The following is a 13,121-nucleotide window of genomic DNA, read 5'->3' as shown; positions in this document are numbered from 1 at the left end:
CTTATGGTTTGTCTCCCTCCCAATCCCATCTTGTTTCATTTATTCTTCTCCTACCCACTTAAGCCCGCATGTTGCATCACCACTTCCTCATATCAGGGAGATCATACGATAGTTGGAAGACACAAAGAAATGGAAAAATGTTCCATGCTCCTGGATTGGAAGAATAAATATTGTGAAAATGTCTATGCTACCTAAAGCAATCTACACATTTAATGCAATTCCTATCAAAGTACCATCCATCTTTTTCAAAGAAATGGAACAAATAATGCTAAAATTTATATGGAACCAGAAAAGACCTCGAATAGCCAAAGGGATATTGAAAAAGAAAGCCAACGTTGGTGGCATCACAATTCCGGACTTCAAGCTCTATTACAAAGCTGTCATCATCAAGACAGCATGGTACTGGCACAAAAACAGACACATAGATCAATGGAACAGAATAGAGAGCCCAGAAATAGACCCTCAACTCTACAGTCAACTAATCTTCGACAAAGCAGGAAAGAATGTCCAATGGAAAAAAGACAGCCTCTTCAATAAATGGTGCTGGGAAAATTGGACAGCCACATGCAGAAAAATGAAATTGGACCATTTCCTTACACCACACACGAAAATAGACTCAAAATGGATGAAGGACCTTGATGTGCGAAAGGAATCCATCAAAATCCTTGAGGAGAACACAGGCAGCAACCTGTTCGACCTCAGCCGCAGCAACATCTTCCTAGGAACATCACCAAAGACAAGGGAAGCAAGGGCAAAAATGAACTATTGGGATTTCATCAAGATCAAAAGCTTTTGCACAGCAAAGGAAACAGTTAACAAAATCAAAAGACAACTGACAGAATGGGAGAAGATATTTGCAAACGACATATCAAGATAAAGGACTAGTGTCCAGAATCTATAAAGAACTTAGCAAACTCAACACCCAAAGAACAAATAATCCAATCAAGAAATGGGCAGAGGACATGAACAGACATTTCTGCAAAGAAGACATCCAGATGGCCAACAGACACATGAAAAAGTGCTCCATATCACTCGGCATCAGGGAAATACAAATCAAAACCACAATGAGATATCACCTCACACCAGTCAGAATGGCTAAAATAAACAAGTCAGGAAATGACAGATGCTGGCGAGGATGCGGAGAAAGGGGAACCCTCCTACACTGTTGGTGGGAATGCAAGCTGGTACAGCCACTCTGGAAAACAGCATGGAGGTTCCTCAAAATGTTGAAAATAGAACTGCCCTATGACCCAGCAATTGCACTATTGGGTATTTCCCCTAAAGATACAAACGTAGTGATCCAAAGGGGCACGTGCACCTGAATGTTTATAGCAGCAATGTCCACAATAGCCAAACTATGGAAAGAACCTAGATGTCCATCAACAGATGAATGGATCAAGAAGATATGGTATATATACACAATGGAATACTATGCAGCCATCAAAAGAAATGAAATCTTGCCATTTGCGACAACATGGATGGAACTAGAGCGTATCATACTTAGCGAAATAAGTCAAGCAGAGAAAGCAAACTAAATTTCTACTTAGACAATTTCAAAACTAGACTTAATGGTATAAATGGTATCTTTTATACTTGTCTTTTTTGGTGATTCATAATCATATAATAACAATGTTATTAATTAATTAATCATTATCATTACCTGGTATGACTTCCTTGCCAGCCATTTCATAAATTATTATGGTATTTTCTCCTGGTCCTGGCCTCTCTGAATTTTGACAGGATGAGGTAAAATATGTCTTTATTCCACTTTTGTTGGCAATGTTGTCTAAGAGGAGTGAAATCATACATCTTTGACTTGTTATTTTGTTTAAGGGGACCAGTTGAAGAGCATATGCATAAAATATTCTGTTTTTTGTATACTATGCAAACACAAAATTATGGCATTTCAAAACTATGGATGGCACAAAGTTGGTAAGTGAAATATTATTCTCTAAAATTTTTTATGTATCACAATCATTCATGTTCTTTTAATTTATAAAGGAAAAAATAGAAACAAAAAAATGCATGTTGCATACAGTGAAAAAAATACTATCTGATAGAATTACTTATGAGTAGTATCAGTGAATACTTAAGTAATGAGAAGAGACTGCTTACAACTACATTTGTGGTAAGTTGCTTTTATGAGAGAGAGAAGAAAACAAATTCTTGATGTTCTCTGGTAATCTCTCACTGTTTAATTCTTCAGCAGACATTAGTCATGTCCAAGATGATGCAACATAATTTATGAAAGAACATGAGAATTGAAAAGCCATTTCTTAATAATATCCAACTAAAATTTTTCCCATCGCAGCCTATTATTTTTTAACATAAGTTTCATAAGAACAACAACTAACTTCTTAGGATTTTTCCCTCTTTCTTGTCAGCTTGTCCTGGACTTCTGCTGCATTTTGACACATCTATCAGTATAATTTCATGGAACTCCTTAATCCTTTTAATTTTTTTCCTTTCTAAAATGCATTCTCTTTCAAATAACAATTAACATGTGTATCTGTGTTACACATCACCACAAGCATAAAAAAATAAGTTGGTGCAAACAGTTTTCTAATATATGTTTATGCAAATTCTCCCTAAATTATATGTAATATAACTTGTTTAGTTGTGGCAGTATAATTCTGCAGGTGTATTCAGCTAATAATGTAATCTCATGGTACCAATTATGTATAAATTTCTTGCCAAATTTTGAGATTATTTTTTCTCTGTTTTGAAGAACATCCAACTTTGACAATTAATTTATCACCTAAATATCATAGTGAAAGTCACCGTAATGGTATATGTATTTTAAGAGAATGTACACAAAAAACATTTCAGACAGAGAACTGTATTCTTGAAAATGTCATGAAAAGGTAACCACCTTCTCTACAGAGTAGCATTAGCATATTTATTTATACTACCTGCTAATACTTTAAAAAATATTTTATTTATTCATTTACGAGAGAGAGAGAGAGAGAGAGAGAGAAAGAGAACATGAGTGGGGAGAAGGAGCAAAGCCAGAGAGAGAAGCAGACTCCCCACTGTGCAGAAAGCCTAATGCAGGACTAGATCCCAGGACCCTGAGATCATGACCTGTACCAAAATCAGACACTTAACCAACAAGCCACCCAGATACCCTTACCTCCTAACACGTTTTAGTAAGAATATTTGAGGTCTGCTTATTGCTACTTAGTTTTTACATAAAAGTTGTTTCATATTCCTCTTAATATTAGGTAGATTGACCCTTAATTTCCTTTAGTGGGAATTTGTTTTTAGTGTTATAAATCAATTACCTGAGCACCACACAAGAATAAACTTCAAGATAAACAACTTAAAAAATCCTAGTATAAAATAGTTTTTATTCTAATCTGACCATTTTAAATATTGTTAGGCAACTGTGTATTATTATTGATTTGTTATAGCTAATGCATATTTTTATGATTACATGGAATTCTTAGAATTGCTTGCATTGAAAAGCATTATTTCTGATTCCCAAACAAGCATCAGACTTGGGTTTCTGAAAATATGACCAAATGGGGTACTTATGTTAAAGGTCTTCTATCAGAAAGAAAAATCTGGTCTATAATCCCATAAAACAATTCCTCAAATTAGAGTGCCTTAGCCCAGCAAATGCCTGTTTCTTGTTCATGCTCGTTTCTAGCAAGATTCAGCAGGATGCTAGCTAGAATCACAGTAGTCACTCAGGGACCAAATGAAAAAAGCTCCATCTCAACACTTGCCTTCAAAGCTGTGGCAACAAGAGAAAAGGATCTGGCAAACTTAGAACTATCATTTAACTTTCACTTAGAAGTATTTTATGTCATTTTATTTTATTGGCCAATGAAGGTGATATCACCAAGTCTGTTCCCAAATAAACAGGAATTTATAATATTTAATCTGATGTTCATCTCTAAATACAAAACTGACAACATCCAATCCCCAGCTTTGCCAAATGCCTGGCTACTAAGCAGGAGCGCCACTCAGAAAGAAACTTACCATTGTCCCCTCTTCCGGTTGTAGTTCAGAGACTTTGCCCAAGAAGAGAAATGGGCTATAGAACAGAGAACTGAAGCTCTTCCCATGGAAGATTTTATTTGCATAACAGTTGGAGAAAGTTCAAACCTAAGGATGCACTCAAAAACAATGCAGCTGTGACGTAAGTAATTAAGAGAAGACCAAAGGCTTTATCAGAGACATAAGCTAAACCATAGTCCTTGAAACAATTTATGCTTCAGGACAATATATAAAACAATATGGCAACCAACCAGAAATTCGTATAGCTTATCAGCAGGGTGTGATCAAGGAAAGAGGTCACTGCACTGCTAAGGTGACTGTTACCCCTGGTGGCCATGTGCACGCTCAGGGCTGCACTCTCTTGGGAACTTCAAAAGCTTTAAACTGAGGGGCGGGTGTGGACAGAGAGTAAGAATAGACTTTGATAGAATAATCCAGTCAGTTACTAAAGAAATAAGCAAGCAAATAATGATAACAAGTCCTCAGGGTGATAGTGGAGGACCCATACGCAAACTTGCTACAATATATTACTTATGTATAATATATATACCTATTAATACTTGAAAAGTATTACTTGTATATAATACTTTCCAATTTTCCACAAAAAAATTATGACATGCAAAGAAAGAGGGAAGTCCGACGCAAAGATGATAAATATTAGGCAACAGAAACTTCTCGTGAAAACGATCATGTCACATTTAACAGATGAGGGTTTCAAATGGCTGCTTAAAGTAGCCAGTATACAGCCAGTATACACACACTCAAAAAACTACAGGAAACTGTATTTAAAGAATTAAATGAAAGTGTAGAAAAAATATTTCATCAAATAAAGACTATCAATACAGATAGAGAAGTTGTAAAAGAAGCAAATGAAAATTCTGAAGCTTAGAAGTACAATAACTGAATGAAAAATTCACTCCATAGTAGATCTGAACTAGCAGAAGAAAGAATTAGCAATTTTTTAAAAAAATTTATTTATATGACAGGCAAGAGATTACAAGTAGGCAGAAAGGCAGGCAGGGAGAGAGAGGAGAAAGCAGGCTCCCCACTGAGCTGAGCAGAGCGCCTGATGCAGGGCTCCATCCCAGGACCCTGGGATCATGACCAGAGCTGAAGGCAGAGGCTTTAGCCCACTGAGCCACCCAGGCGCCCCAGCAATTTTTTTTTTTTAAGATTTTATTTATTCTCTTGACAGACAGAGATCACAAGTAGGCAGAGAGGCAGGCAGAGAGAGAGGAGGAAGCAGGTTCCCTGCTGAGCAGAAAGCCTGATGTGGGGCTCGATCCCAGAACCCTGGGATCACGACCAGAGTCAAAGGCAAAGGCTTTAACCCACTGAGCCACCCAGGTGCCCCAAGAATTAGCAATTTTATTTATTTATTTATTTTTTAGAATTAGCAATTTTAAAGAGAAATAAAACCTATGAAATCTAATGGCAGAGGGGGAAAAGAATGAAGAAAAATGAACAGAGCCTCGAGAGCAATGTGGAACATCACTAAACACAGGAACATGTGTAATAGAAATGCTGGAAACAAATGAATAAGAAAAAAGAACAGAAAACACACCTTAAGAAAAAAATACCTGAAAACTTCTTAAAAATGTTTTGAAAAACAATAACCTATACATCCAGGAAGCTTAATGAACTCCAGACGAGATACACAGAAAAACATCTTTCTACTTTGGCTCTTGTCCTGCCTCTCAGTGTCTCCTCCACATGTAAGTCAGAGTCCCATCTTCAAAATGAAAATCAGACCCTGTGACTCATCTACTCAAATCCCCTCAAGACATTCCGAACGCATCTTATCTTTTCAACTCTCAGGACTTCTAATTCCTGCTTTCTTCATAATGGTCCTTCTGCCATTTCTTAAACACCCTGATTTTGTTAAACACACAGGTTTTGACACTTTTCCTTTCTTCCACCGGCCTGCTCTATTTGGCCAGACCATGCTGTGTTTTTCTCATAACTGTATTTGGTTTCCTAAGAGTTATTGCCTCAAATAGCTCATCCTTGACCATTCCCTGAAATGGCACCATTCCTTCTCTTCCTCCTCTGTCTTATCTGCAGAAACTCACCACACCCTTCCCATGACTGGAAGCCTGATCCCACCATTTAATCTAAAATAATCCTGTTCCTACCTTCATTTTCTTCCACTTGAACCTCCTTTATTTTTCTTCTTTTCACTTTTGGTTGCTTATTTTCTGAAAACCTCACTATAATAGAAGCTACCGTGGTTTAAGGATTTATATCTATCTGGTTCACATCTGAAGTTTTAGTAATTAAGCAGTTTCTCACCTATTAGAGGTGTTCAAGAAGTATTTCTGGCATAGATATTTGATTATTGATTTAATAACCTTATTTAATTTTCACCTCAATAAACATTTCAAGAACTAACATCTAGTGTCTTTATCATCTAAATAAATGCCTCATAGTCTGCTAAAATCTTTTTTTTTTCCACCTTATCTCTTATAGTAAGATTGCACTTTTAGCTTCTGGCTTCTTTCATGGTCTATTTCAATTCTGTCTTTCTTCCCCTTCTATGTAAACATGGCTATGTGACTTGCCTCACCTAATAATAAGAAACTTTTAATATAGATTTATGGCATACATATTGATAGGAGTATATTTCAAGTTCTTTACAAGTATGTGAACATTGATTATGCAGCTACTATATGCTCACATTTGTTTGGAAACCATCTTAGTGTGGTTTGATGAAAAACTGCATACTCTAAAGAAAAAAAAACCTCAAAAAAATTAAGCCATAGGCTTCTTCCACAAACAAAAAAGACAACTTCTTGAATTATGAGTTTTCTACTAACTTGAAGAGGCTATAAACAGAATGCTCTTATTATACCTTTTAAATTGCTCTATTTTCAGAAGGAATGCTCTGATTTTGTTAAGTAATGTTTTCAAGTGATTGAATAGTAGATGTGGGGGTTTGGGTACATTTACATAAAATGTAAAATTTTATCCATTAATATAGTTACTTTTAACATTTACAAGAAAATGTGCAGTGAGGAGGGGTTTAAAACACAATGAAGAAATTATTCATAAAAGTGTAGACAGGGCTCAGGGGCATTCTTAAATACCTTTTTCACTGTACCATTTTTTTTTTTTCCTTCTAGGTCTCTTTCTGATACAGAAACTCAAAGAAAAGGGTAAAGAAATTAAAAGGATTTCTTTCCATATAGGAATGACAATGATAATATGGAAAAAATACTATTCTATCTATTGCTTAGTGGTCTGCTTGATCATTACCCTAAGTATTATTATCCATTCCCCATTTCTTTCTTAACAATACATAATATGCATATTGTTAAATAATACCTTTAATAAGTAAATGTCTACTATTTCTTACCATAACATGCATATTTTGGAAAAGGAATATTACATTGAGATATTAAAATGTTTTATGACCTCCAAGCATTCTTTAATAAAAACAACCAGTAAAATAATTATGAATAAATTGCATATCATGTCTGAGCTTTTATTCCTGAATTGTAGTTAAGCCTCTGTTTAATACTACTAGCCAAATACATTTCACCTAAATACAAATACATGTCACCCAAATCTCTTTTTCTTCCAAGTGTTCATTTTCACTAATGAGATAAGCATGAAATTGATGTCAGCACATCAGTTTCTCAATATTATTTTCATGTCTTTCCAACATATTTGGTTATTAAGATATGAACTACTGTAAAAAAGAGCAGTAGGTAGACTTCATGGAGTATACATTTGAATTTAGAATACAATTTTCATTTTCAAAATTAAATTATCAGGGAGAAGAATCTAGAAGTATTTAATAAATATGAATGAATCAGTGATGTATTCCATAAGAGACTATACTTCATACTTACTAAAAATTATGTATGATGGGTGTGTATGTCTGTATATACTGCTAAGAGTGATAACATCATTTTAAAATTGCTACAGTTACATATGCTTTTTACATATGTTATTTGTGGTTATGTTGGCAGAAGAAATACTATCTTCAGAGATCTCTCAGTAGGAGACTATGTCTAATGGCTGTCAGATTCTTTGCTCCTACATTATTGTTCATAAATCACCTTTTCTTTTGACAAGGTAATGCACTTTTATTTTATAAAAGATAAAAGCATAAGTTTTACAGGATGAGTCTCACTTCTACCCCTGCCCTATAAATCCTTTTCTGACATTTCCCTTAACTGGAACAATTTTTGTTGTTACTTGAGAACTTTTTTATTTTTAGCAAATATAAGCACAGATAATTATATCTCCTTTTCTTAAACAAATTGCACATTTTTTATGATCATTGTCCACTGTTTTTCACATAATAATTGTACTTCACTTTCAAATTACCTTTTGGTTCATGACAATCTAAATAAATGAGAGGATATTATAATGCAGGCACCCAAACTTGTCTAGCTTTTATTTGATTCAACATGTGTTTATTTTATACTTGCTTAAAATTATTCTGATAAGTTGTAACTGCTTGTAGTTTAATAAGAAAACTCTTATCTGAACAACATGTTTTATTAATCATTTTGAGGCATAGAGGGATGCCATGTTAATTAAATTTTCACTTGACACTAAAACTGGAGGGATAGCTACTTCATAGAATGAGAATTCTAAAGGATCCTGACAGGTTGGCACAAGGGAACAGTCATTTTTTAATAAATATGTGGAGAAAGGGGAACCCTCCTACACTGCTGGTGGGAATGCAAGCTGGTGCAGCCCCTCTGGAAACAGTATGGAGGTTCCTCAAAAAGTTGAAAATAGAGCTATCCTACGACCCAACAATTGCACTACTGGGTATTTACTCTAAAGATAAAAATGTAGTAATCTGAAGGGGCACGTACACCCGAATGTTTATAGCAGCAATGTCCACAATAGCCAAACTATGGAATGAACGTAGATGTCCATCAGCAGACGAATGGATAAAGAAGATGTGGTGTATATATATATACAATGGAATACTATGCAGCCATCAAAAGAAATGAAATCTTGCCATTTGTGATGACATGAATGGAACTAGAGGGTATCATGCTAAGTGAAGTAAGTCAGTCAGAGAAAAACAATTATCATATGATCTCTCTGATATGAGGAATTTAAGAGGCATGGTGGGGGGGGGGTGGGTGACAGGGGAAAGGGAGGGAAAAATGAAACAAGATGTGACTAGGGTGGAAGACAAACCACAATAGACTCTTAGTCTCAGGAAACAAACTGAGGGTTGCTAGACGAGAGAGGGGTGGGAGGAGGGAATGGGGTGGCTGGGTGATGGACATTGAGGAAGTATGTGCTATGGTGAGTGCTGTGCATTGTGTAAGACTGATGATTCACAGATCTGTACTTCTGAAGCAAATAATACATTACATGCTAATAAAAATAAATAAATAAAAATAAAAATAATTTTAAAAATTTAAAAAAAGAAATAAAAAATAGGTAGATTTTGCATAGGAATAAAGGGACATCCTTTGAAAAACAGAATGTGAAGAGGGAGAATTTCCCCCCAACATTTGCTGGGGGGAAAAGTGTTTTGTTTATTAGACAACTTTGTCAGATGGGTTTAAGTAGTAAATATTACCTTAGACTGGATAACTAGAGGTGCAATGCTGATGAGTAAGGAAAATGATCGTGTTAAAATTTAGGTTGATTAAACCACATCTATCTGGATTATTGTATGTTATTACAGGTATTCTCTGATGGCCAGTTGTTGATGTGAACTAAATATATGACCAGAGTAAGGTCAACCTTGTTGGTGAAGAGATATAAAACTTAGTGAACACAATGAAATTGGTATCAGAAGTCTAGTGTAATCATAATTAGAATGAAAAAGAGTGTCATATAAATAGCAGACGGTGAGTGTGTCACATTATTTTGGTCACACTTTGCTTGAGTGTTCAGCTATGTTCTAAGCTCTAAGGTTTATGAAAGATGTTGTAATAGCTTACAATGATATGAAAATAAATAAAATGACAAAAGTATATTTCTTCCTCTGACCAAGATGGAATATCTGAGATCAGAATGACTCTCTCATCTGAAATAACAACAAAAAAGACAAAGTATATAAAACTATGGTTTTCAAGATACCCAACAGCAGGGAGTGAAGAGCAGTAATACCTGACAGACAAACAACAAATGAAAGCTAGTGCTTTATGGGAGTTTCCAGTCTGTGGTGCGGAGACAGGGAACCCAGGTGGAACCCACATAACTTCCTGAGTTAGGGAGAAGGATCAGAGACTCTGGAGAGAATGACAGGTAGAACTTTCCAGACAGAGTACCATAGAGAACAGAGATGCATAGAGAAAGGAACTCTAGAGAACATCAGAGGATCTCCCTCATATAATCAGTAGATTATATATCATTGCAGGTATGTGAGAAAATTATCTGGGTCAGGTAACGAAATAGAGGAAATCGTATCTGGCATTTACACAGGGCTGAGAAGAGTACACAAATATCATAACGGGGCTTTGGTAGAGGACTCAGGCAAACCTTGCATCACAATTCATAATACAGAATGATTAGCCACAGACCTAGCAAAGCCACAGATCCGCCAAAGAAACCTCAAATACAGGACACTAAAGGATGAATCCATTTTCAATTACTTGCATCCAGTACAAAGTTTGAGAATATTTATAGAAATCAAAAAGTATGAAGCAACAAAAAAAGTAGAATGTACCCTGCCTCACATCAAACATTAAAAATTATGAGCCATATAAAGGAGCAGAAAAACATGGCCCATGATAAGGATAAGAAGTAATCAGAAGTGACTCAAAATTGATTTAAAAAATGGTAAAACTAGCATAAATGGGTAATAAAATGATTATTATATATTTTATTATATATTTATTATATATTATATTATTATTATTATTATTATTATTATATATTGCTATTATCATTATAAATGATAAAATGATTATTATAACTGTATGCTATATGCTCAAAAGTTAGAGATATGGACAAAAGACCCAACTCAGACTTCCAGTAATGAAAACTACAATGAAACAAAAAATATATGAATCGGATTAGCAGTAGGTTAGACACTGCAAAAAATACGTATGCAAGTGAATGTGATCCATAATAAAATATAAAGAGAGAATGATTTTTTTTTAAATGAAGAGAACATCACTGATGTTTTGAACAACTTCATGTGGGTTCACATACTTTTCTTGAAGGAGTAGAGAAGGGGACTGAGGATAGACAAAATATTTGAAGAAATAATGGATAAAAAAACTCTAAAGTTAATGAAAACTGAACACACACAACAAATCCTAAACAAAAATACTAAGAAAACTATACCAAATTAAAACATTCAAACTGCTCAAAACAAGTGGTAGAGTACAAATTACAAAAGTAATCACAGAAAAAGGACACTTTTATATACAGAATAATAAAGCTAAGGGGAGCAGAGGATTCCTACTGGAAATAATGTAAGAGATAAAATGGGAGAGTGACATCTTTGCAATAACACCCTCTGACATACCACACAGGACAACCTAAAATTCTGTATTTAGTAAAAACCATTCTTTAAAAGATTTTATTTATTTATTTCAGAGAGAGAGGGAGGAAAACAGACGGACAGAAAGCGCGAGAGAGCATGAGCAGTGGGAGGGGCAGAAGGAAAGAGATAAGCAGACTCCCTGCTGAGCAGGGAGCCCCTGGCAGGGCTTGATCCAAGGACCCTGAGATCATGACCTGACCCAAAGTCAGATGCTTAACCAACTGACTCACCTAGGTGATCTCCTGGTGAAAGTATATTTCAGAAAAACAGGGGAAAAAGATAATTAGAGTTGCAAAACCTTTAATAGTGTATGACCAGCAATCTGCATTATAGGAAATGTCAGGATGGAATTCTTAGGGAAAAAGCTAAATGGTATCAGATGGAAATATCAGTCTATACAGAGGAGGAAATGGTAATGGGAACTATTTAGATATGCTTTTCTTGTTAAACTATTTAAAACATAATTAACAATTCAAACAAAAATAACAATGTATTGTGAAATGTGTAAATTGAGTACATAAAATGTATGGCTAGAGTCCTCTAAATGCTGGGAAGGAGAAATGAAATTATACTCTTCTAAGATCCTATGGAAGTGCTATGGTATCACTTGAAGACAGACTGTGGTAAGCGAGAGATGTGTATTGTAAGCACTAGAGCAACCAGCAAAAGAAAAAAAAAGCCAATAGGGAGAGCAAAAGGCATCATACAAATCTCAATGAATCCCAGACAAGACAGATTAAGAAACAGAAAGAAAACAAAGAGGACAAGTAGAAAGCAAATACCAAGATGACAGAACTAAAGGTAACCCTACCTAGTGAATGGAAATAATGCAAACATTCCAGACAAAAGGTAAAGGCTGGCAGGTTGGATAAAAAACAAGATCCAACTCTATGCCGCCTACAAGGGCTCCACTCTGAATCAAAAGGCAAAAGTTAAAAGAAATAGAACAGGATACGCTAACTCTAATCCAATGAAAACAAAAGTGACTCGTTTTTTTTAAAGATGTTACTTATTTGAGAGAGAGAGAGCACATGAGTGGGGTGGGGGTGGGCAGAGGGAGAGGGAGAAGCAGGCTCTCTGCGGAGCAGGGAGCTGGACATGGGTTGGATTCCAGGAGCCCTGAACCATGCCTGAGCCAAAGACAGACACTTAACTGAACTGACTGAGCTGCCCAGATGCTCCCAGAAGTGACTATTTCAACATTAGATAAAATCAATTTTAATACACAGCATATTACCAGAGATAAAAACATCCTTTCATACTGATAAAGAGGTCACAGGTCAGAGGCAGAGGTTTTCTAGGGGACAAAAAACAATCCTAAATATTTATCTATTTAGTAAGGAGCTATGGAGGAAATACACAAAGGAAACTTTATAAAACTGAAACAAACCCAAAATTACAGAGATTTTAAGCCCTATTTCCCAAAATAAATATAGCAAGTTAACTAAAAATCAGCAAGGATGTACTAGATTTGAGTAACACAATCAAACTGTACTTGCCATTTATAAAAAAAAAAAAAAGTTACCCAAACAAAACACAATATACTATTTTTTCAAGTGTACATGTAACATTTTCCAAAGCAGAACAAATTTTAGCCCGTAAACCAGTCTCAATAAACTAAAAAAAGTTCCAAGTC

At 35.2% G+C, this 13,121-nt stretch overlaps 1 protein-coding gene across 8 annotated transcripts in view; it reads right to left on the bottom strand.

Moving 5' to 3' along the window:
* Positions 1-13,121, bottom strand: part of SGCZ (sarcoglycan zeta) — a 1,085,895-nt gene that overhangs the window by 68,251 nt on the left and 1,004,523 nt on the right. For 6 of the 8 annotated variants that reach the window (XM_032329030.1, XM_032329032.1, XM_032329033.1 and 3 more), the window contains one exon: positions 1,661-1,786. The exons of the other annotated variants lie outside the window; for them this stretch is intronic. In XM_032329030.1, coding sequence (XP_032184921.1) covers positions 1,661-1,786 — 126 coding nt within the window. The remainder of the gene's footprint in view (positions 1-1,660; positions 1,787-13,121) is intronic. 8 annotated transcript variants of the gene reach the window in all.

The sequence above is a fragment of the Mustela erminea genome, chromosome 21 (genome assembly GCF_009829155.1).
Source record: "Mustela erminea isolate mMusErm1 chromosome 21, mMusErm1.Pri, whole genome shotgun sequence".
In the NCBI taxonomy this organism is placed as follows: Eukaryota; Metazoa; Chordata; class Mammalia; order Carnivora; family Mustelidae; genus Mustela; species Mustela erminea.
This window is presented reverse-complemented; position numbering and strand designations above follow the sequence as displayed.